The sequence below is a fragment of the Chlorocebus sabaeus genome, chromosome 1 (genome assembly GCF_047675955.1).
Source record: "Chlorocebus sabaeus isolate Y175 chromosome 1, mChlSab1.0.hap1, whole genome shotgun sequence".
Taxonomy (NCBI): Eukaryota; Metazoa; Chordata; class Mammalia; order Primates; family Cercopithecidae; genus Chlorocebus; species Chlorocebus sabaeus.
Window position 1 is genome coordinate 56904170 of NC_132904.1, and position 21422 is coordinate 56925591.

Sequence of the window (21422 nt, forward strand, 5' to 3'; positions counted from 1 at the left end):
GGAGATGGATGAAGAAGCAGAGACAAATTGAGTTGGGAAAAGGAGGGAAGTTGCAGAACGTCCTGCAAATGACGTTTTTCTCAGGTAAGCTGAGGCAAGGTGATCTTGCCGCAAATGGCAGTGCAAGGGCAGGGATAAGCCTTGGGGGAATGGACAGTGTTAGGAGGAGGGTCTGAGAGTGAGCTATTGAAGGCATTGATCAATTATGGGAGCACCCACTGAGCCTGGAGAGCTCGAGAATCTGGCCAGCTCTTGTGATTTTTCTCCAGCAACATAGCCTAGGAGCAGGAGAGTACAGAAGGTTGGTGTGGTCTTTCTGGGAGGCTGACTGGCCAGGATGAGAGTGCGTATTATCCCAAATGCCAGCTTTTCAGTGGCTGGCTGAGAGATCTCTGGGGCCTGGGTTCATCAGGAAAAGGGCAGAGGTATGGGAAGAGAGAAAATAGACTGTCCCAATGTAGATGGGCAATGTATTGTACGAGTGTATTAGTCAGGGTTCTACAGAAAAACAGAACCAACAGGATATATATAGAAAGAGATTTATTATAAGGAATTGGCTTTTGTAATTATGGAAGAAGTCTCAAGATCTGCAGTGAGCAATCTGGAGACCCAGGAGAGCCAGTGGTATAAGTTCCAGACTGAAAGCTGACAGGCTTGAGACCCCAAGAAGAGCTGATGTTTCCATTCAAGTCAAAAAGCTGGAAAAGACCTGTATCCTAGTTTGAAGCAGTTAGGCAAGAGGAGGTCTCTGTTATTCACAGGAGTGTCAGCCTTTTTATTCTATTCAGGTTCTGAACTGATTGGATGAACCCACTCTTAGGGAAGGCAATCGCTTTACCCAGTCTACTCATTCAAATGTGAATCTCATCTCCAAATACCCTCACAATCCCAGAATAATATTTGACTAAATGTCTGGGCACCCCGTGGCCCAGTCAAGTTGACCCATAGGATTAACCATCACATGTGGGTTCCTGGTTGTCCTGGCAACATGATTGACAGTCCTGCCTGAAAAGACCAGGGCCGTATATGCCAGGGCCATATTAAAGTTAGGACCTGTAGTTTGATATATCTATCCCATCTCCTCGGTGACCATCTGGCATGAAAGGAGCTCAACTACAGCTTAAACTGTGGGGGGACCACCAGGGGGAGCCCACACTACCACAACTCTGCAGCAAGTGTCAATTGGGACTTACTAAGGCTTCCCTCAGGGGGCAGAGCTGGCCCATGCCCTGTGATGCTGCCACCCCATCCTTCTGCAGATGGCCTGGCATGGGCGGGCTTGTGGGCTGCCTCCCACAGTTTCTCTCTGCCAATGTCAGCTGTTTACAGGAAACTGAGCACTTTACTTAGGCTTTGTGAGTCTCATTCCTTTTCTATGTGGACTTTAGCACAATTAAGGCCCCTCGGCCTGGAGGCTCTTTCAGACTGGGGTGGTAAGGAACGCTGCCACACAGCTGGAAAGCAATAGCGTCACAGACCTCAAACTTCAGACCTGCTTTCTGCATGGTATATGTTATCAAGGGAACCTGGCCCCACCAACTAGTTGGCCACCCTGTCCGACACCCCTTTTGAGGGAGCCAACCTGACCGGGTGACCTATTACATGTAGCATCTGTCTGTCTCCAGGGCTCCCAAGGGCCAGGATCCCCAAGACCACTGTCATTCTGGCTGACTTGGCATGAGATTCCCTTCTCTCAGCTCTCTGATTTCTGACCTCCACATCTTCATTTCTACACCCACCTCTAGCCTTTCCTCCTTTTCCCTTGTTTTGGTAGTCGGTGCTGCTTCTTTCTCTGGCTTGCTAACTTTAGTCCATCCCTGACTCCTTCCCCTTCAGGTTCCTTCCATTCTAACAGCAGCAGGCCTGGCCAACCTCCTTGACGTTATGCCAGGGTGGGGCAGAAAACAATGTGAGTTACTGGTGTTAGCTGCCCCTCTTGCCTGAGCTACTTTAGAGGCTGGACCCAGTTTGGCTCAAGAATGACGACCACATGGTGGGTGCTGATAGTGTGGCCCCAGCTCCTTCTGTGCCTGTCACATGGGTCATACCATCCACTTTTTCTGGCCTAGAGCTTGATCATTGAGAGGCTTGCTTGGTGAGGGAGCCAAGGAGACTCACCTCCATGGGACTGGATGGGCCCATCCTCTCGTTCCTGGAAGCTGGTGTGTTGCTCTCAGAGAGTGGGATAGTACCTTCCAGGTATATACTAACCTCATTTATCAGTAGAGATTCTTTTGACACTTGATATCCCCCAGATGGAGGGAACTTAATGCTCTTTTTGTTTTTTCCCTACCATAGGTGCACACAATTGTAACAATCATACACCTTGGTTCGCGATATGCTCACTTTTTGGGTCCACTCATGAACCTCTTTGTTTTCATTCATTCATTCTTTTTAAATGATATAATGAACATACATTACTAACTAAACTAAGAACTATAACCCTTGTTCATTTAAAAAATAATGAACAGAACCAAACCAAGGACTAGAACACTAGCAACAGCTTACATTCAGTGGTATGCTAGTAAATGTTTAACAACTAGCCTCTTGGTTCCAGTATTCGCCAATTTCCATGGGTAAATACTCCCACCATAGCTGATTTCAAGCTACCAGTGGTTTAACAATGGGCTCTCAAAAGTCCTAAAAATTGAACAATTGGCTTTTGAGACAATATGAGTTATAACCACCAATATTTCACTGCCTTACTGCCCCACCCTTAGAAATAAGTACTCACCTGAATTTTGTATCTATCGTTTGCATAAAGTGATAGTTTTATTTCAAATATATATGTATGACTAAACAATACATTGTTGAATTTTGCTAGTTTTTGAGCTCAATATAAAGCATATCATACTGAAAGTAGTAATCTTTTGAACTTGCTGATGTGTATTCATGTTGTTGCATAGAACTGCAGCTCATTCTTCATTTTCACTGATGTATGGCAGTATTTTGTATAAGTATACCAAAATTTATTTTCTATTTGATTGTTGGTGGACATGTGGCTTGCTTAAATGTGTTGATATTATGAAAATTGGTGCTTTAAACATCGTTTTATGTGTGTGTTCTTGGGCACCTGGGAGTCAGTGCTATGGGCTGAATTCTGTCTCCTCAAAATTCTGTGTTGAGTTCTAACCCCCAATATGACTATATCTGAGGTAGGGTCTTAGGAGGTAATTAAGGTTAAATGAGGTTGTTAAGAGTGGGGCCCTAATCCAATAAGCCTGTGGCCTTATACAAAGAGTCTTTCTCTGTGTCTCATGTGAGGACACAACGAGAAGGTGTCCATGTGCAAGGCAGGAACAGAGCCCTCACCGAACCTGACCATGCTGTTACCTGCTGTCAGACTTCCAACTTCCAGAACTGTGGGAAAATAAACTTCTGTTGTTTAAACCACCCAGTCAGTGATATTTTGTGTCTCATTTCAATGTGTGGGTCTGAACAGACTAAGACAGCTGGGTTGTAAGATATGTGAATATTCATACTTACAAGATAATGCAAACTTGTTTTCCAAAGAGGCTGTTCCAATTTACACGTTTTTCTAACAGTATATAAAAGTTCCCATTGATGAATAAACTGTCATGTTTTAGTTTTTCCCCCAACTGGGAAAAGTGGATGGATAGTTAATGGTATCTATTTGTGTGTTTAATTTCCATTTTCCTGATTACTAATTAGGTTGAAATCTCTTCATATGTTTAGTGGCCATATATATTTGAATCCTATTAAAAAAATCTCTCTGTATGCTTTACTATTAGGTTATTTTCTACTAGGTTCTATAAGTTGTTTTCTATTTATTATTTATTTTTGAGGGGGAATTCTTTATTTCTTTTTAAAAGGACTTCAGTACATATTTTTATACTAATCCCTTATCAGTCATAAATATTACAAATATATCCTCTAACTTTTCAGCTTTTCCTTTCACATTCCTTAAGGTGTCTTTTGAAGAACAGATCTTAATTTTAATGTAGTTAAATTTATCAATACTTTATCTTATGGCTAGGACTTTTTTGAGTCTGGTTTAAGAAATTCTTCCTATTTGAATATCAGAGACAGGCATTTTGTCTACATATTTTTGATGTTTTTTAAAGTATTGTTTTAATCCTTCAACCTATGTGGGATTTTTAAATTCTGTTTTTTGGATTGTCCTTCCTTTCCCTATTCATCTACTGTGCCATTAAAAGAGAAATACAATTGTTCACCACTTAGTGATGTTTAGGTCAATGATGGACCACATATAGACAGTGGTCCGATAAGATTATACTGGAGCTGAAAAATTCCTATTTCCCAGTGGTGTTGTAGTCATGGTAACATCGTGATGCAATACATTACTCACATGTTCGTGGTGATGCTAGTGTAAACAAATGTACTGTGCTGTGAGTTGCATAAAAGCATAGCACATCCAGTTAGGTATAGTACATAACACTTGATAATAATAATAAACAACTATGTTTCTAGTTTATGTATTTACTCTACTATACTTTTTATTATTTTTTACAGAATATGCCTTTTACTTATATATAATAAATTTAACTGTAAAACAGCCTCAGGCAGGTCCTTCAGGAGGTGTTCCAGAAGATGGGATTGTTATCCAAGGAGATGACAGCTCCATGCACGTTACTGCCCCGAAGACCTTCCAGAGGGACAGAATGTGGAGGTGGAAGGCAGTGATATTGAGGATCCTAACCCTGAGTAGGCCTAGGTTAATATGTTTGTGTCTTAAACCAAAAAGTTTAAAAAGTTAAAAAAAAATTAAAAATTTAAAAATAGAAAAGAGCTTATTGAATAAGGAGATAAAGAAAATATTTTTGTATAGTTGTACATCGTGTGTTTTAAGCTAGGTGTTTTTATGAAAGAGTCAAAAAGTTAAAAAAATTATTAAAAAGTTTATAAAGTAAAAAAGTTATAGTAAGCTAAAACCTAATTTATTATTGAAGAAAAAAATAAAAAAAAAAAATAGTGTGGCCTAAGTGACCAGTGTTTATAAAGTCTACAGTAGCATACAGTAATGTCCCAGGCCTTTACATTCACTTACCACTCACTCACTGACTCACCCAGAGCAACTTCCAGTCCTGCAAGCTCCATTCATGGTAAATGCCCTATACATTTGCACCATTTAAAAAAACTTTTATACCATGTTTTTATTGTACCTTTTCTGTGTTTAGGTACACAAATACCATTGTGTTATAATTGCCTGCAGTATTCAGTACAGTAACATGCCGTACAGGTTTGTAGCGTGGCAGCAATAGGCTATGCCATAAAGTCTAGGTGTGTGGTAGGCTCTACCATCTAGGTTTGCGAAAGTACTCTATGACGTTCACACATCAACACAATTATCTAACAATCAATATCTCAGAATGTATCGCCATCTCTAGTTTTAGAATTAGTTTTGAAACCCGGTAGAGCAGGTCCAATATTATGTTATCTTAATTACTTTAGTTTTAGAATATATCCAGGGCAGCCTCTCCCTTTTGTCTGCCATCTTTTTCTTCAAGTGTTTTGGTTAGGCTGGGCGGTGGCTCACGCCTGTAATCCCAGCACTTTCGGAGGCCAAGGGGGGTGGATCATGAGGTCAGGAGATCAAGACCATCCTGGCTAACACAGTGAAACCCCATCTGTACTAAAAATACAAAAAATTAGCCGGGCGTGGTGGCGGGCGCCTGTAGTCCCAGCTACTCAGGAGGCTGAGGCAGGAGAATGGCGTGAACCCGGGAGGCGGAGCTTACAGTGAGCTGAGATCGTGCCACTGCACTCCAGCCTGGATGACAGATCTAGACTCTGTCTCAAAAAAAAAAAAAAAAAAAAAGTCTTGGTTATTCTTTACCCTTTGCTCTTTCCTGTACATTTTAGGATAAGTTTGTGAAACCTGATGGATTAGATTGCATTGACGCTAAATACTTACTGAGCTGAACTGATATTTTTGTGATACTCAGTTTTCTATTCATAAACAAAAGCTATATTTCATCTTTGTTTATCTTTTTATTAATAACTTCCAATTGAATTTTGTTTTTTTTCAGAGAATATATCTATACAATACCTATTTTTAAAAATTAATTGTGTCTTACTTTATAGCCAAGTGTGTTATCAAGTGGTCCAGGTGTACCTTAGAAGAATGTTTATCATTTAAATTTAGGACACAGAACTCTATAAGTCTGTTATGTAAAGCTTGCTAATTCTGATCTTTAGCCTATATATAATTGATCTTTTTTTTTTTTTTTGAGACGGAGTCTTGCTCTGTAGCCCGGACTGGAGTGCAGTGGCCGGATCTCAGCTCACTGCAAGCTCCGCCTCCCGGGTTCTCGCCATTCTCCTGCCTCAGCCTCCCGAGTAGCTGGGACTACAGGCGCCCGCCACCTCGCCCGGCTATTTTTTTTTTTGTATTTTTAGTAGAGACGGGGTTTCACCGTGTTGGCCAGGATGGTCTCGATCTCCTGACCTCGTGATCCGCCCGTCTCGGCCTCCCAAAGTGCTGGGATTACAGGCTTGAGCCACCGCGCCCGGCCTAATTGATCTTTTTTATTTGTTTGACCTAGCAACAGTTGAGAGAGGAAGGTTAGTATCTTCTCAATGTAATGATGGAGTTGTTAGTTTCTCTCTGTAACTTTGTCAATTTTTTTTTTTTTTTACCACATATTGAGTACTTTGAATCTAATTAGGTTATTATATGCTTAGAGTTGTTAAAATTTTCTAGTGAATTGGACCTTTACCATTACGTATTCATTGTCTTCAACCCTAATGATGCTTTTGTCTTTTTTTTTTTGAGAGGGAGTCTTGCTTCGTCACCCAGGCTGGAGTGCAGTGGCACGATCTCGGCTCACTGCAACGTCTGCCTCTCGGATTCAAGCAATTCTCCTGCCTCAGCCTCCTGAGTAGCTGGGATTACAGGCACGTGCCACCACGTCTGGCTAATTTTTTGTCTTTTTAGTAGAGATGGGGTTTCACCGTGTTAGCCAGGATGGTCTCGATCTCCTGACCTCGTGATCTGCCCCGCCTCGGCCTCCCAAAATGCTGGGATTACAGGCATGAGCCATTGCGTCCAGCCGATACTTTTGTCTTAAAGTCTATTTTGCTGAAATTAATATAGCTACATCATAGTCACATGTAGTAGTGTGTACCTGTAGACCCAGCTACTCAGAGGCTGAGGGTGGAAGGAGGGCTTGAGCCTAGGTGTTTGAAGCTGCAGTGAGCTATGATTGCACCACTGCACTCCAGCCTGGGCAGCAGGTTTAGCCTGTCTTGAAAAATAAATAAAAATAGACTGGTTATATTTCAGGACTATACTTTCTTCCTAAAATGTGAATTTCCTCTTTTGTCTGCTTCTAAAGTGGGATAAATGATCTCTTTCTTTGTTTGTTATCCTTACTAAACTCTACATCTTTTCAGGCAAGGATCACGTTGTTTTCATATTTGACCTTCTAGTACCTACCTCATAGTTTATTTATTTAAAAATAAATAAATAAAAATATATATAGCTACACTAGATTCCCTTTGATTAGAATTTCCTCACATATATTTTCCTCATTTTTTTGCTTTCAACCATTCCATATCTTTATGCTTGAGGTGTAACTCTTATAAACACATATAACTAAATATTTATTTATTTATTTATTTTTTATTTTTTTTGAGACGGAGTCTTGCTCTGTCGCCCAGCCTGGAGTGCAGTGGCCGGATCTCAGCTCACTGCAAGATCCGCCTCCCGGGTTCACGCCACTCTCCTGCCCTCAGCCTCCTGAGTAGCTGGGACTACAGGCGCCCGTCACAGCGCCCGGCTAGTTTTTTGTATTTTTTTAGTAGAGACGGGGTTTCACGGGGTTAGCCAGGATGGTCTGGATCTCCTGACCTCGTGATCTGCCCGTCTCGGCCTCCCAAAGTGCTGGGATTACAGGCTTGAGCCACCGCGCCTGGCCTAAATATTTAAACTATTTGATCTGTTTCTCTCTTTGCTTTGGCAAGTCTAGTCCATTTGCATTTTCTGTGTTGAGTATTTGGACTAATTTCTTACGTTTAATTTTTTTTTTTTTTTTTTTTTTTTTTGAGACAGAGTCTCCATCTGTAGCCCAGGTTGGAGTGTAGTGGCATGATCTCGGCTCACTGCAACCTCTGCCTCCCGGGTTCACGCTATTCTCCTGGCTCAGCCTCCGGAGTAGCTGGGACTACAGGCGCCCACCACCACACCCAGCTAATTTTTTGTATTTTTAGTAGAGACGGGGTTTAACCGTGTTAGCCAGGATGGTCTCAATCTCCTGACCTCGTGATCTGCCCATCTTGGCCTCCCAAAGTGCTAGGATTACAGGTGTGAGCCACCGCGCCTGGCCAGCAAAACTCACTCATTTAATTTTTGATTTTTATTTGGTTCACTTTTCTGTGTTCTCTCTTATTTTTTATTTTTGTATTTTTAGTAGAGACATGGTTTCACCATGTTGTCCAGGCTGGTCTTGAACTCCCGACCTCAAGTGATCCACCCAACTTGGCCTCCCAAAATGCTGGGATTACAGATGTGAGCCACTGTGCCCAGCCTCTGTGTTGTCTTCATTCCTTATATTTGGCCTTTAAATGGGGTTATTGGTTCATTACATTTTCTTATTCTTCCTGTTTACTACTTAGGAAGCACGTATTCCAATTTTAGTGTTTTAATTATAGCTCTTGACTGTATCATGCATTTTTTCATATTTGTTAATTGTTTATTTGTCAAAACAAACTATTCATTTGCCCACATATTCATGTTTCACAGTTCAGGAACATAGGCTAGTGACAAACTCCCATGGAACACAATCCACAGAAATTCTTTACATTCCAATATCACTTTGCATTCTGAAAGATACCAGCCTTTTTCATCTCTTCAAAATCGTTCGTAGGATTACAATTTCTGCAGAAATCTGTATATGCCTTATTTCATCGTTTAGCCACAACAAACTTATAGATAGTTGCAACTCCTAGGACACAACAAATGCTGCAACAATATGAAATGGCAGATGCTTGGCCAAAAGGCCAAAAACCTTGAGGTTTCATCAAGGCACTGGAAGCTATGATAGTCATGGTGTTGCATCATCCTCTACAAGTTCTTTCCAGATGATAGAGAAATAGGCATTGCTGTTGCACCAGCTGCATGCAGGTGCAGAAGTTATTATGCATTTTTAATGCATTAACTCTGTTTAAAGAACTGCACCAATGATGTTACAAGGGCTTTAAAATGCTTTCACTTTGGTATTTCCCATTCTGATTTATACACTGTTGTTCATTATTTCCCCTGGGTGGAGGAACTAGCCACATGATGTAAACACTATTACTATTCTTTTTATAAGGCTAACACCCAGTATGTTTCAATCTGCTTACATGTTTACCACTTTCTCTGTACACTGTTTCTTCTTGTCTTTCTAGGACAAGACTTTATTCTAATACTTTTTTTTTTTTTTTTTGAGATGGAGTCTCACCCCGTCACTAGGCTGGAGTGGAGTGGTGTGATCTCGGCTCACTGCAACCTCAGTCTTCTGGGTTCAAGCCATTCTCATGCCTCAGCCTCCTGAGTAGCTGGGACTACAGGTGCACACCACCATGCTCAGCTAATTTGTTTTTTAAAATTGTTTTAGTAGAGACGGGATTTCACCATGTTGACCAGGATAATCTCAATCTCCTGACCTCATGATCTGCCCACCTCAGCCTCCCAAAGTGCTGGGATTACAGGTGTGAGCCACCACGTACGGCCTGTTCTAAGACTTTCTTCTGAACTGTTTTCACCTACTTGAAGTACAGCTTTTTGTATTTTCTTTAGAGCAGTTCCCTTGGTAGTCCACATTTTTAAAAACTGTGAATGTGGTTTGCTTTCATTCATTCATTCAGTTTTGTTTTTTTTTTTAAGGACAAGTTTTCGCTGTATTGCCTGGGCTCAAGGGAACCTTCCACCCTAGCCTCCTGAGTAGCTGGAATTGCAGGCACATGCTAACGTGCCTGGCTTGATTTCATTTTTGAAAAATAGTTTTCCTGGATGTACAATTCTAAATTAGCAGTTGTAATATCTTAGTACTTTCAAAACATTCTGCCATCTCTGGCTTCTTTTTTGCCTTGTTGTTTCTTGGTGGTCCTTTCTTTCTGGATGCTTCAAGATCTCTTGGTCTTTAGAGTCTGCAGTTCCATTGTGATGTATTTTAAGGTGGCTTTCTTTCTATGTATTCTGCTTGGGATAAATTGTTCTTTCTGGATCTGTAGGTTTGTGGGTTTTTTTTTTGTTTTTTTTTTTTTGTTTTTTTTTTTTTTTTTTGTGAGACAGAGTTTCTGTTGCCCAGGCTGGAGTACAGTGGTGCGATCTTGGCTCACTGCAACCTCCGCCCCCTGGGTTCAAGCTAGTCTCCCACCACAGTCTCCCGAGTAGCTGGGATTACAGACATGCGCCACCATGCCTAGCTAATTTTTGTACTTTTAGTAGAGACAGGGTTTAGCCATGTTGGCCAAGCTGGTCTCGAACTTCTGACCTCGGGTGATCCGCCCACCTTGACCTCCCAGAATGCTAGGATTACAGGTATCAGCCATTGCACCCGGCCCATTTGCTCTTAATATTGCCTGTCCTGACCTTATTCTCCATGTCTTTTAAGCTTTCATATTTTCAATCTCCTATCCGTTTATGCTGCTGTCTGGATAAATTCTTTGGCCATAGCTTCAGCTCTCTAATTCTGACTTCAGCTGCTATCTATTCTGTATATTGAATTTTAGATTTCAGTAATTATATTCTTCATCTGTAGAAGTTCTATTTTATGTTTTTTGTTTTTATATAAAAGGATTTTTAAAAAAAAACTTTCTATTTTTTCTTGTTTCTTATAAGCTTATTTTTGTAATTACATCTTTAAATTTTGAAAACATTTTCATGTAACATCTATAATTCTTAGTGGTCTGAATCTGTGTCTCTTCTTTCTTTTTGTTTTTTGAGACAGGGTTTCACTCTTGCCCAGGCTGGAGTGCAGTGGCATGATCTCAGCTCACTGTAGCCTGGACTTCCCAGGCTCCAGTGATCTTCTCACCTCAGCCTCCCGAGTAGCTGAGACTACAGGCATGTGTCTTCACGCCTGGCTAATTTTTGTAGAGATGAGGCTTCACCATGTTGCCCAGGCTGGTCTTGAACTCCTGAGCTTAAGCAATCCACCTGCTTTGGCCTCCCAAAGTGCTGGGATTACAGGCATGAGCCACCTTGCCTGGCCTGAATCTATGTTTCTTGTTTTTATGTATTTTTACTCAGATTTTCAAGGCTATGAGTTCATTGCTTGGTTTATGAGCGGTAGTTGTTGAGGCCTAAATTGGGGAGGCTTTCCCCCAGAGACAGTTTGCTTCTCTTTCTTCTCTTGGAGAGAGTCACTTTAGACTTTTTAGAAGACTTTGACTAAGAAAGGGTGGTCATGTAGCTTTACCACCTCTCTGCAGTTCTGAAGTTCTGATACTCACATCAGTGTTACTAGAGAACTCTGGCCTCAGGCACACCTCTTCTCTCCCTTCTTCCCTCCCTGCAAAGCTGGCTGCCTGCTACCTGTTTTTCAGCCCCCAGGTGCCCCCTCTGCAGGCTCAGCTCCTGGCCACCTCACCCTGGCAATGACATTCCTTCCCAGGCTCCTTTGTGGTCCCTCGCTGATTCCTATCCATAAAGAGGTGTGTCTCCTCCCTACTGGCCTTGGACATTCCGGGACTAGCTCACAATGATCTGTTTGGTTGCTGGAGTAAGTGGTCCTTGCAGACTTCTCTTAGGTTTGTAAGATTAACAGTTTAGTTATCAGAGCTCATTCTTTTTTTAATTAATCAACATTACTGAGGTATAATTTATAATACAACAAACTGCCTCCATTTAAAGTGTATAGTTCAGGCCAGGTGTGGTGGTTTACGCCTGTAATCCCAGCACTTTGGGAGGCCAAGGCAGGCAGATTACCTGAGGTCAGGAATTTGAGACCAGCCTGGCCAACATGGTGAAACCCTGTCTCTACTAAAAATACAAAAATTAGTCGGGTGTGGTGGCACATGCCTATAATCCTAGCTACTTGGGAGGCTGAGGCAGGAGAATCACTTCAACCTGGGAGGTGAAGGTTGCAGTGAGCTGAGATTGTGCCATTGCACTCCAACTTGGGTGACAGAGTGAGACTCTGTCTCAAAGAAAAAAAAAAGGAAAAAAAGTGTATGTTTAGTGAGTTTTGAGAAAGTCTTGGCCTATGTATCCACCACCACAGTCAAGACATGGAACATTTCCTCACTTCAGAAGTGCCATGGGCCCTTTTGTAGTACTCCATGTCATATCTGGCTATGGGCAACCACTGCTCTGCATTATGACAGACTAGTTTTCGTATTGTAGAATGTCATATAAATGGAATAACAAAATTTGAATTTTGTTTTTTTATAACCAGTGGCTAAGAAACAACTTGAATTCTTTGTGTCTGCTCCTTTCACACAGTACAATTGTAAAATTTATCAATGCATTGTGTCTATCAATTGTTCATCGCTGAGTAATATTTTATTGTATGAATGTACTATAACTTGTTTATCCAGTCACTTGTTGATGGATACTTGATTTGTTTCAGATTTTTGACTATTGTGAATAATGTTCTTTGGAACATTTGTGTAGAAGTCTTTGTGAAGACATGTTTTCTTTCTTCTGAGGTAAATACCTAGGAGGGGAATGGCTAAGTCATAGGGTAGGGAGTGCTTAACTTTGCAAGAAACTGTCAGATCAATTAGCTCAGTGTGATGGTGCATGCCTGTAGTTTCAGCTACTTGGGAAGCTGAAGCAGGAATATGGCTTGAGCCCAGGAGCTGGAAGCTGCAGTGAGCTATGATTGCACCACTGCACTCCACCCCGGGCAACAGAACAAGACTGTCTTTAAAATAATAATAATAATAATAAACTGGTTGTCATATTTTTACGTTCTCACCAAAAGTGAATGAGAGTTCTGTATAGAACTCATTCTTGAGATTGAAAGGCATCTGAACATGCCATACCAAAATATGCCACTTAAGCATGCTGATTACTTTGATCTGAAGGGAACTGAAAAACAGCAGATTCAGAAAGGGTTGTCTGCTCTTCCCATTTCTACCTAAAAGCAGGGCATACATTTCCCATGAGAAAGGTTTTCCTAGGAAGTAGAGAACATTCTTATCACTGGAGATGGGAAGTCAATGCTGAGATATGTTTGCCAAGCAATCCTTCCTGAAGTAACCCTTATTTTTCATTAGTTTTCCCCATCTACTCGCTAGTTACTTTCCCACAACTTGCTACCCCTAGAATTCCATACATTTTCCTTTGCCTTGTCACTTCTCCAAACATTTACAGCCCTTGGTTAAAATGGTATATAAGCCTTTGGGTCTGACCACTTCTTTGGAGTTTTCACTTCTTGTCTGTGAAGTCCTTGATGCTATGTAAAATTGTTAACATCAAAGAAAATTTGTATGATTTCTCCTGTTAATCTGTTTTTTGTCAGTTTGATTTGTAGGTCTCAGTTAAAGAACCTAAGAGGGTAGAGGAGAAGTTTTCCTTTCCCTACAAGGTAAAAAAATAAAAAAAGTTTAGAGAATGATGGCTTTTGCCATGATTGCCACAAGGAGAATGCTGGGCTGGAGAGATGATACGGTGTCTGGAATCACAGTGCTGTATAGTATTCCTTTCTCTCTCTCTCCTGCTGGGCCAGCCCCCAAGATTTGATTACCATGGGGCTTCTTGCTCATGTGTACTGTGCACTTGGATGCAATAAACCATTCACTTACAACCTTACATCACAATGTGGCTCTGATGGATCCTGGCCAACACTTCCTAATCTCTGCTTTCTATCCCTGGGGAAACTGACTTCTTTTCCTCCAACTTCAATTCCATTTCTCATTTATAGATGTTGCCTTTCATGTCAGAATCTTGCTCTAACTTCCAACCTCTCTGACCAGATTTCATGCTCCTCTTCCTCTATTTGGCTTCTTTGGGTAATCCCTCCCTGGTTTCATCTCACTATAGGCCCTTTTATTGCAGTGCATGCTGCACCCTCATCAAATTTCCCTCAGTCCTATGATCAAGCCCTAGAAAAGCAGTCCCAAGCAGGCCACAGCACCACCCTCCAGCCTGAACACCGAGATAGATCTGAGGGCCGAGGCCTTATCTTTCACCCCAGGGACTCAGGAACATGCTATAGAAAGCAGCCATCAGAACTGTCCAGATGACCACTGTAATTTTTTTATGTGCTTTGCTAGCCTGCCTGTTCTCCTTACTGCCATCTTGCTAGCACTGGCTATGTAGTCCATTCCTCTCCTGATGCCCAGTCTCTTTTCCCTGAAACAATTATTAATACATTAGATTTTAACTATTTCTTCTTACATCTCTGCATTTTGAAGTAATACGCGTACTGTATATCACTACCTTTTGAGTCAACATTTTAGGCATTATCTATTGACTTCCTCTTCTAGTACATTCCATGGACCACCATCCTTTCAATATAATTATATTTTAAATTTTAGTTGGAGCAATGTTCAGTGATTACACTGTGATTTCTATGCAAACATTATTCACACTGGAGTGTTGTAGTTTACTATTATATTTCCAATTTTATTTTTTGTTTCTCCTCTTGCTATCAATTTCCTTATTTTACTTTCATTTATCTGGTTTTCTTGGAAGTTACTGCTAGCTTTTTTCACCTTCTAATAGCCACCAAGTAGGCTCTTTTAGAAAGCCAGTAGCATCGCTAATCTAGCAAGTCTTTTTTCTTTTTTCTTGGAGACATTGTTTTTGGAGAAACCTGCTCTCTTTCTGCCAGGACTTTCAGGGATCCTCAGCTCTCTAGGTCAGAGGACTAGCTGCCTTCTGGGAATTTGTTTTTCTCCTTTTCTTTTTTTCTTTTTTTTTTGAGATGAAGTCTCACTTTGTTGCCCAGGTTGGAGTGCAGTGGTGCAATCTCAGCTCACTGCAACCTCTGCCTCCTGGGTTCAAGCAATTCTCCTGCCTCACCTTCCCGAGTAGCTGAGATTACAGGTGTGCATCACGATTCCCAGCTGATTGTGTATTTTTAGTAGAGACAGGGTTTCACCACGTTGATCAAGCTGGTCTCAAACTCCTGACATCAAATGATCCACCCACCTCAGCCTCCGAAAGTGCTGGGATTACAGGCATGAGTCACTGTGCCTGGCCTGTTTTTCTCCTTGTTTGAATTCCTATTTCATGGAGCTCCTATCTTCTTCCTTTTTCATTCTCCAGTGATTTCAACAACTTAGAGAAATGGTGACAGTGCTTCAATTCTTTTGTCTCTCTAGTCAAACTGCACCAGCCTAGGCTGGGGTTAAGTGGTAGAGGAGGGGTGTGGGTTTCAGGGAGGGACGTGGGAAGTCTCCTGGGCTCTTTCTCTCTTGGTGACAGAATAGTTCATGCCTTCCACTTCTCCCTTGTTTCTCAACTTCAACATTTGAAAAAATGAGGTCAAGTTTTCCACTGGTGAGCAATTGCCTGTCCCATTGACAGTCATCCCACTGACAGTCAGTGGGTGGTTCTGCTTCACAGAGGCTTGGGGCAGGTGGGGAGGGGCCCTTCTGTTCCAGGCCTACATATACTAGGAACTGTTAGGTATTGAGCTGTAGCTGGTAGGTACCAGCACCACCAAACAGAAGTTAACTAGTGAGTATGGGTTAAGAGAGCCCAGACTTGGACCTGTAGAGCTGTCTGACCAGGAAAGGGGATCTGTTTCATCTCAGTCCCCAGGCTTTGCTTACTGGGCTCCTGGATCAGGGAGCTGAGTTCTCCCTGCCTCACCTCCAGCTCCCCAAGGCTGAACTGTGGTGAGCAGCCTAGACTAGTCATCTTCTTGGCAGGTCTAGTGTTGTCTTTTCTTTCGTGAATTATTAAATAGCTTTACCAACATCAGAAATTTGCCGGGAAGCCCTGAGTCTTCCCATGCAGCCTGAAGCTTTGCTGTAAATTAATACGGCTTTCACAGGCCTGCTTTTCCAAACTGGCCTATGACAACCAAAGTCCCATGTATCCTAACATGTTCCAAACATTTTCTTTCTCTGTCGGAATGTAGTCAAAATGTTGGTATTTGAATCGCAACAACTCTCTGTGTTCCCAAATTCTCTTTTGAACACTCTCAATGATGAACGTGACATTGTCCTACTGAGATGGGTTCACTATGGGCCTTAGGTCACAGGTGTATTTCTGGATTCTGAAGGCTTTCTATTAATTGTTGCTTTTCTTTTCCAAAGACTGCCACCTGGACTACATTTTAGTTCTGCATTAGAAACACAACTCAAAATCCTGCTTGCCCTTCCCTGCTACTTTAGTATTTACATATGTCTCCAGTTTCTGGTAACATTTAGCCTAACTTCCTGGTTCCTGATTCTGTCTTCTATGTCTTTATCTTTTGAGTTTTTTCTGTCTCTCTCTTCCACCCAGGGCATAGACCACAGTTTAAATCCTGCCTCTTTGCCCAGTGGCCTAGCTCTGCAAAACTCTAAAAATACATTTTTCTCTGACTGCCAAATTTCTCATGTGGATTAGTACCTGAGATGATTTCTGAGATGATCAAAAAGGATATGTAAATCACCTGGCACAGAGTGATTTACATGTGACGGTTCCTCTTCGTATCATTATCTGGATTTGTTTCCTTATCTGAATTAGGAGACTTCTAGCTTTGCAATCCATGTGTGATTGAGGCCAGCAGGCTGATGTGTGGCCTTTGAGCCGTTGAGTGTAGATTTTTTTTTAACTTCTTGCCATACCACAGCAGTTCCAGCAAATGTGCTCCAGCTCTCTGTAGATTCACACAGCCAGGGACAGGCTCACTTTTAAAACTTAAAACTTGGCCAGGCACAGTAGCTCATCCAAGGTGGGTGGATCACCTGAGGTCAGGAGTTTGAGACTAGCCTGGCCCACATGGTGAAACCCCATCTCTACTAAAAATATAAAAATGAGCTGGGCATGGTGGCGGGCACCTGTAATTCCAGCTACTTGGGAGCCTGAGGCAGGAGAATTGCTTGAACGCAGGATATGGAGGTTGCAGTGAGCTGAGGTCATGTCACTACTCCCTAGCCTGGGCAACAGAGGGAGACTCTGTCTCCAAAAAAATAAAATAAATAAAAACTTAAAGTTTTTTTTTCTTAATCCATCTATCTAAGGAGGCATGCAGAGCCTAATAAAGAATGTGTGTGAGAAGGAAAGAGGAAGGGAGCGGGGACAGAGAGAGAGAGAGAGAGAGAGAGTCTGAGAAAGAGAGAGAGAGATTGAGAGATTAACACACCCACATACCTTCCTACCCATTTGCCAACACAGTCACGTGTCACCTGACAAAGAGGCAGTGGGGAATGACTAGGAAAATTCCCGTGCTCTTTCATCTGCTTGTCTTTCTTGGAGCTTTGCACATGTATCTCGTCTCTCCCTGGCCTCCGCTCTGCAGCTTGCCAAGCCCCCAGAAAGCAGGGTGGGCCTCTCAGCAGTGGACCTCTCCTTTTGTCTCCTTCTCCAGGTGACTGGTCTGCTGGTCTGGACTTGATCCTTCCCCCAGATCACCATGGCCATGACCAAGGCCAGAAACCCCCGGGAGGCATTGCTCTGGGCCTTGAGTGACCTTGAGGAGAATGATTTCAAGAAGTTAAAGTTCTACTTACGGGATATGACCCTGTCTGAGGGCCAGCCCCCACTGGCCAGAGGGGAGTTGGAGGGCCTGATTCCGGTGGACCTGGCAGAATTACTGATTTCAAAGTATGGAGAAAAGGAGGCTGTGAAAGTTGTCCTCAAGGGCTTGAGGGTCATGAACCTGTTGGAACTTGTGGACCAGCTCAGCCACGTTTGTCTGCATGGTGAGTGTGGACCGGGAAAGGGGAGGGCAGGATGGCACTGGGACTCCCCTCCCCCCATGGCATTTGCAGAGCTGCCTGTAGCCTGTAACTTATGCCTTCTGTCACCTTGCCCTCTAGTCCCCAGTGCCCCAGAGTCCTTGGTGGTCTCCACCTGAGGGTTCCAACAACTGTCAGGAGGGGGATTGAGCCAAAGCTGGGGATTTAAGAAAATACTAGTCTTTCTTCCCCACCGCCTACCTCCAGTTGCAGTGGTAGAGAAGGAGAGTCTGAAGAAAGGGGCTTAGAGACTGGGAGGGTGTTGGTAAAGGGATTTCCACTAACCAGAAGAAATAGCATCAGGATGTAGGAGTCAGACCTGTACCTAGCTGCTTGCTGGCAGGCAGCTCAGGCTGCTTCTAAGTCTTCTGTGCCCCTGATCTCTCAAGGAACCACACTACAGAATGGGTGGGTGTGGAACCTCATGGCCTCCTGGTTCTTCCTGTGGGTGCCTGGGGGGAGGGAGGGATCTTTTGGTGCCTGTGCTCCCTCCCATAGGCTCCTTTCGTGCCTGAAAGCTCCTCTGCTACATACAAATGGGAGGGTTTCATGGACCCAGAGTCATGGCTCTTACTGAGAAGCTGGTTTATCTTTAGTATTTGGCTTGTCCTTTCCCAAGAACAGGCTTATTTTAGTCCCTTTTGTGTTGCTATAAAGGAATACATGAGACTGGGTAATTTATAAAGAAAAGAGATTTATTTGGCTTATGGTTTGGCAGGTGGTACAAGAGGCATATTGTCAACGTTGGCTTCTGGTGACGCCTCAGGAAGCTTTCAGTTATGGAAGAAGGCAAGGTCAGAGCTGGTGTGTCACATGGAAAGACAGGGAGGAAGAGAGAGGGGAGGAGGTGCCAGGCCCTTTTAAACCACCAGCTCTTGTGTAGCTAATAGAGCAAGAACTCACTCATTACTGTGGGGAGAGCCCCAAGACATTCATGAGGGATTTGCCCCTATGACAAAAACAACTCCCACTAGGCCCTACCTCCAACATTGGGGATCACATTTCAACCTGAAATTTGGAGGGGACAAACATCCAAACTATATCAAGTCTCCTATCACTTCACCATCCTCAGACATCCCTTTCCTTTCCCCTCTCTTTGTCCTCACCTCTTCACATGGAGACATTTCACATGAACACTCAGACATTCATGCATTCTCACACAGGCATTTTGCACTTACATGTATTCTTACACACACTTGCTGATGCACACTGACATACCTTCCCTGCACAACAGTACATGAAGGTCCATGAACGCATTCCATGAGCACATGTGGATACCAGCATTCATGCACAAATATCTACACACAGAACACACCCTTGCACACTCATACAGATGTGTATGTGCATACTATGCCTGTACACACACACTCATACACACATACAGTGGCCCTTCCCCATGAAGCCAGAACTATAATCTCAGGGAGATCCAAGTTGGAGACATAGAAGAAGACTAATGAGCAGAGTCAGTTTGGAGGGGCCATTTTGCCTTTTAAAATTCCCATTTCACCACCTAACATTCCATTTGTTTGGCTCAGATTACAGAGAAATATACCGAGAGCATGTGCGCTGCCTAGAGGAGTGGCAGGAAGCAGGAGTCAATGGCAGATACAATCAGGTGCTCCTGGTGGCCAAGTCCAGCTCAGAGAGCCCAGAATCACCTTCTCACCCTATCCCGGAGCAGGAGCTGGACTCTGTCATGGTGGAGGCTCTATTTGATTCAGGGGAAAAGCCCTCCCTGGCCCCATCCTTAGTTGTGCTACAGGGGTCTGCTGGCACTGGAAAGACCACTCTCGCCAGAAAAATGGTGTTGGACTGGGCCACTGGTAGTCTGTACCCAGGCCGGTTTGATTATGTCTTTTATGTAAGCTGCAAAGAAGTGGTCCTGCTGCTGGAGAGCAAACTGGAGCAGCTCCTTTTCTGGTGCTGCGGGGACAATCAAGCCCCTGTCACAGAGATTCTGAGGCAGCCAGAGCGGCTCCTGTTCATCCTGGATGGCTTTGATGAGCTGCAGAGGCCCTTTGAAGAAAAGTTAAAGAAGAGGGGTTTGAGTCCCAAGGAGAGCCTGCTGCACCTTCTAATTAGGAGACATACACTCCCCACATGTTCCCTTCTCATCACCACCCGGCCCCTGGCTTTGAGGAATCTGGAGCCCTTGCTGAAACAAGCGCGCCATGTCCATATCTTAGGCTTCTCTGAGGAGGAGAGGGCGAGGTACTTCAGCTCCTATTTCACGGATGAGAAGAAAGCTGACAGTGCCTTCGACATTGTACAGAAAAATGACATTCTCTACAAAGCGTGTCAGGTTCCAGGCATTTGCTGGGTGGTCTGCTCCTGGCTGAAGGGGCAGATGGAGAGAGGCAAAGCTGTCTTAGAGACACCTAGAAACAGCACTGACATCTTCATGGCTTACGTCTCCACCTTCCTGCCGCCCGTTGATGATGGGGGCTGCTCCGAGTTTTCCCGGCACAGGGTCCTGAGGAGTCTGTGCTCCCTGGCCGCTGAAGGGATTCAGAACCAGAGGTTCCTATTTGAAGAAGCTGAGCTCAGGAAACATAATTTAGATGGCCCCAGGCTTGCCGCTTTCCTGAGTAGTAACGATTACCAATTGGGACTTGCCATCAAGAAGTTCTACAGCTTCCGTCACATCAGCTTCCAGGACTTTTTCCATGCCATGTCCTACCTGGTGAAAGAGGACCAAAACCGGCTGGGGAAAGAGTCCCGCAGAGAAGTGCAAAGGCTGCTGGAGGCAAAGGAGCAGGAAGGGAATGATGAGATGACCCTCACTATGCAGTTTTTGTTGGACATATTGAAAAAAGACAGCTTCTTGAACTTGGAGCTCAAGTTCTGCTTCAGAATTTCTCCTTGTTTAGCGCAGGATCTGAAGCATTTTAAAGAACAGATGGAATCTATGAAGCACAACAGGACCTGGGATTTGGAATTCTCCCTCTATGAAGCTAAAATAAAGAATCTGGTAAAAGGTATTCAGATGAATGATGTATCGTTCAAGATAAAACATTCAAATGAAAAGAAATCCCAGAGCCAGAATTCATTTTCTGTCAAAAGCAGCTTGAGTCATGGACCTAAGGAGAAGCAAAAACGTCCTTCTGTCCATGGACAGAAGGAGGGCAAAGATAACATAGCAGGAACACACAAGGAGGCTTCTACTGGAAAAGGCAGAGGGACAGAGGAAACAGATGAGGAAGTTAGGTGCAGTGGGATGGGAAGCAGAGAAATGGGGACAATCACGCTGAAGGATTGGAGGAATGAAGGGGTGAAGGGACAGACATGAAGATGGGGAAAGACAGAGTTAAAAAGGATGGAGAGAAGAGAATCAACACTAATGGGTACTAGAAGGAGTGAAGGACAAAGGAATGATTAGAAAAGAGAATTAGATTTGAGAGGATCAGAAGATATAAACATAGGACCTGGGCAAATGTGTAATGAGTCCTTAGGAACAGCCCCACTCACCACCAAGGTCTCTAGTACCCTCCCCAGAGGCTGTTTATAACTTCCTACAGTATAGAGTACAGTTTCCATAGCTCCTCTTATATATTAAAGTTGATGACCAAGCATTTGATTCTGACATTTGACTCTTTCCTAGACAATAA

General features: G+C 43.2%; 1 protein-coding gene across 1 annotated transcript; it reads left to right on the plus strand.

Annotated features, from left to right (window-relative positions):
• On the plus strand, positions 1-21200 carry NLRP10 (NLR family pyrin domain containing 10). Its single transcript, XM_008007806.3, has 3 exons — positions 1-84; positions 17445-17778; positions 19350-21200. The coding sequence occupies exons 2-3, from the start codon at positions 17490-17492 to the stop codon at positions 21101-21103; spliced, it is 2043 nt and encodes a 680-aa protein (XP_008005997.2). The 5' UTR covers positions 1-84; positions 17445-17489; the 3' UTR covers positions 21104-21200.
• The last annotated feature ends 222 nt before the right edge of the window (positions 21201-21422 follow it).

What these genes read in the sequence shown, in the direction of transcription:
- NLRP10 (XM_008007806.3), top strand. Translation starts at nt 17,490, where the DNA reads ATGGCCATGACCAAGGCCAGAAACCCCCGGGAGGCATTGCTCTGGGCC. An exon ending in CAGCCACGTTTGTCTGCATG is followed by an intron (nt 17,779 to 19,349) that starts GTGAGTGTGGAC and finishes TGTTTGGCTCAG; the next exon opens with ATTACAGAGAAATATACCGA.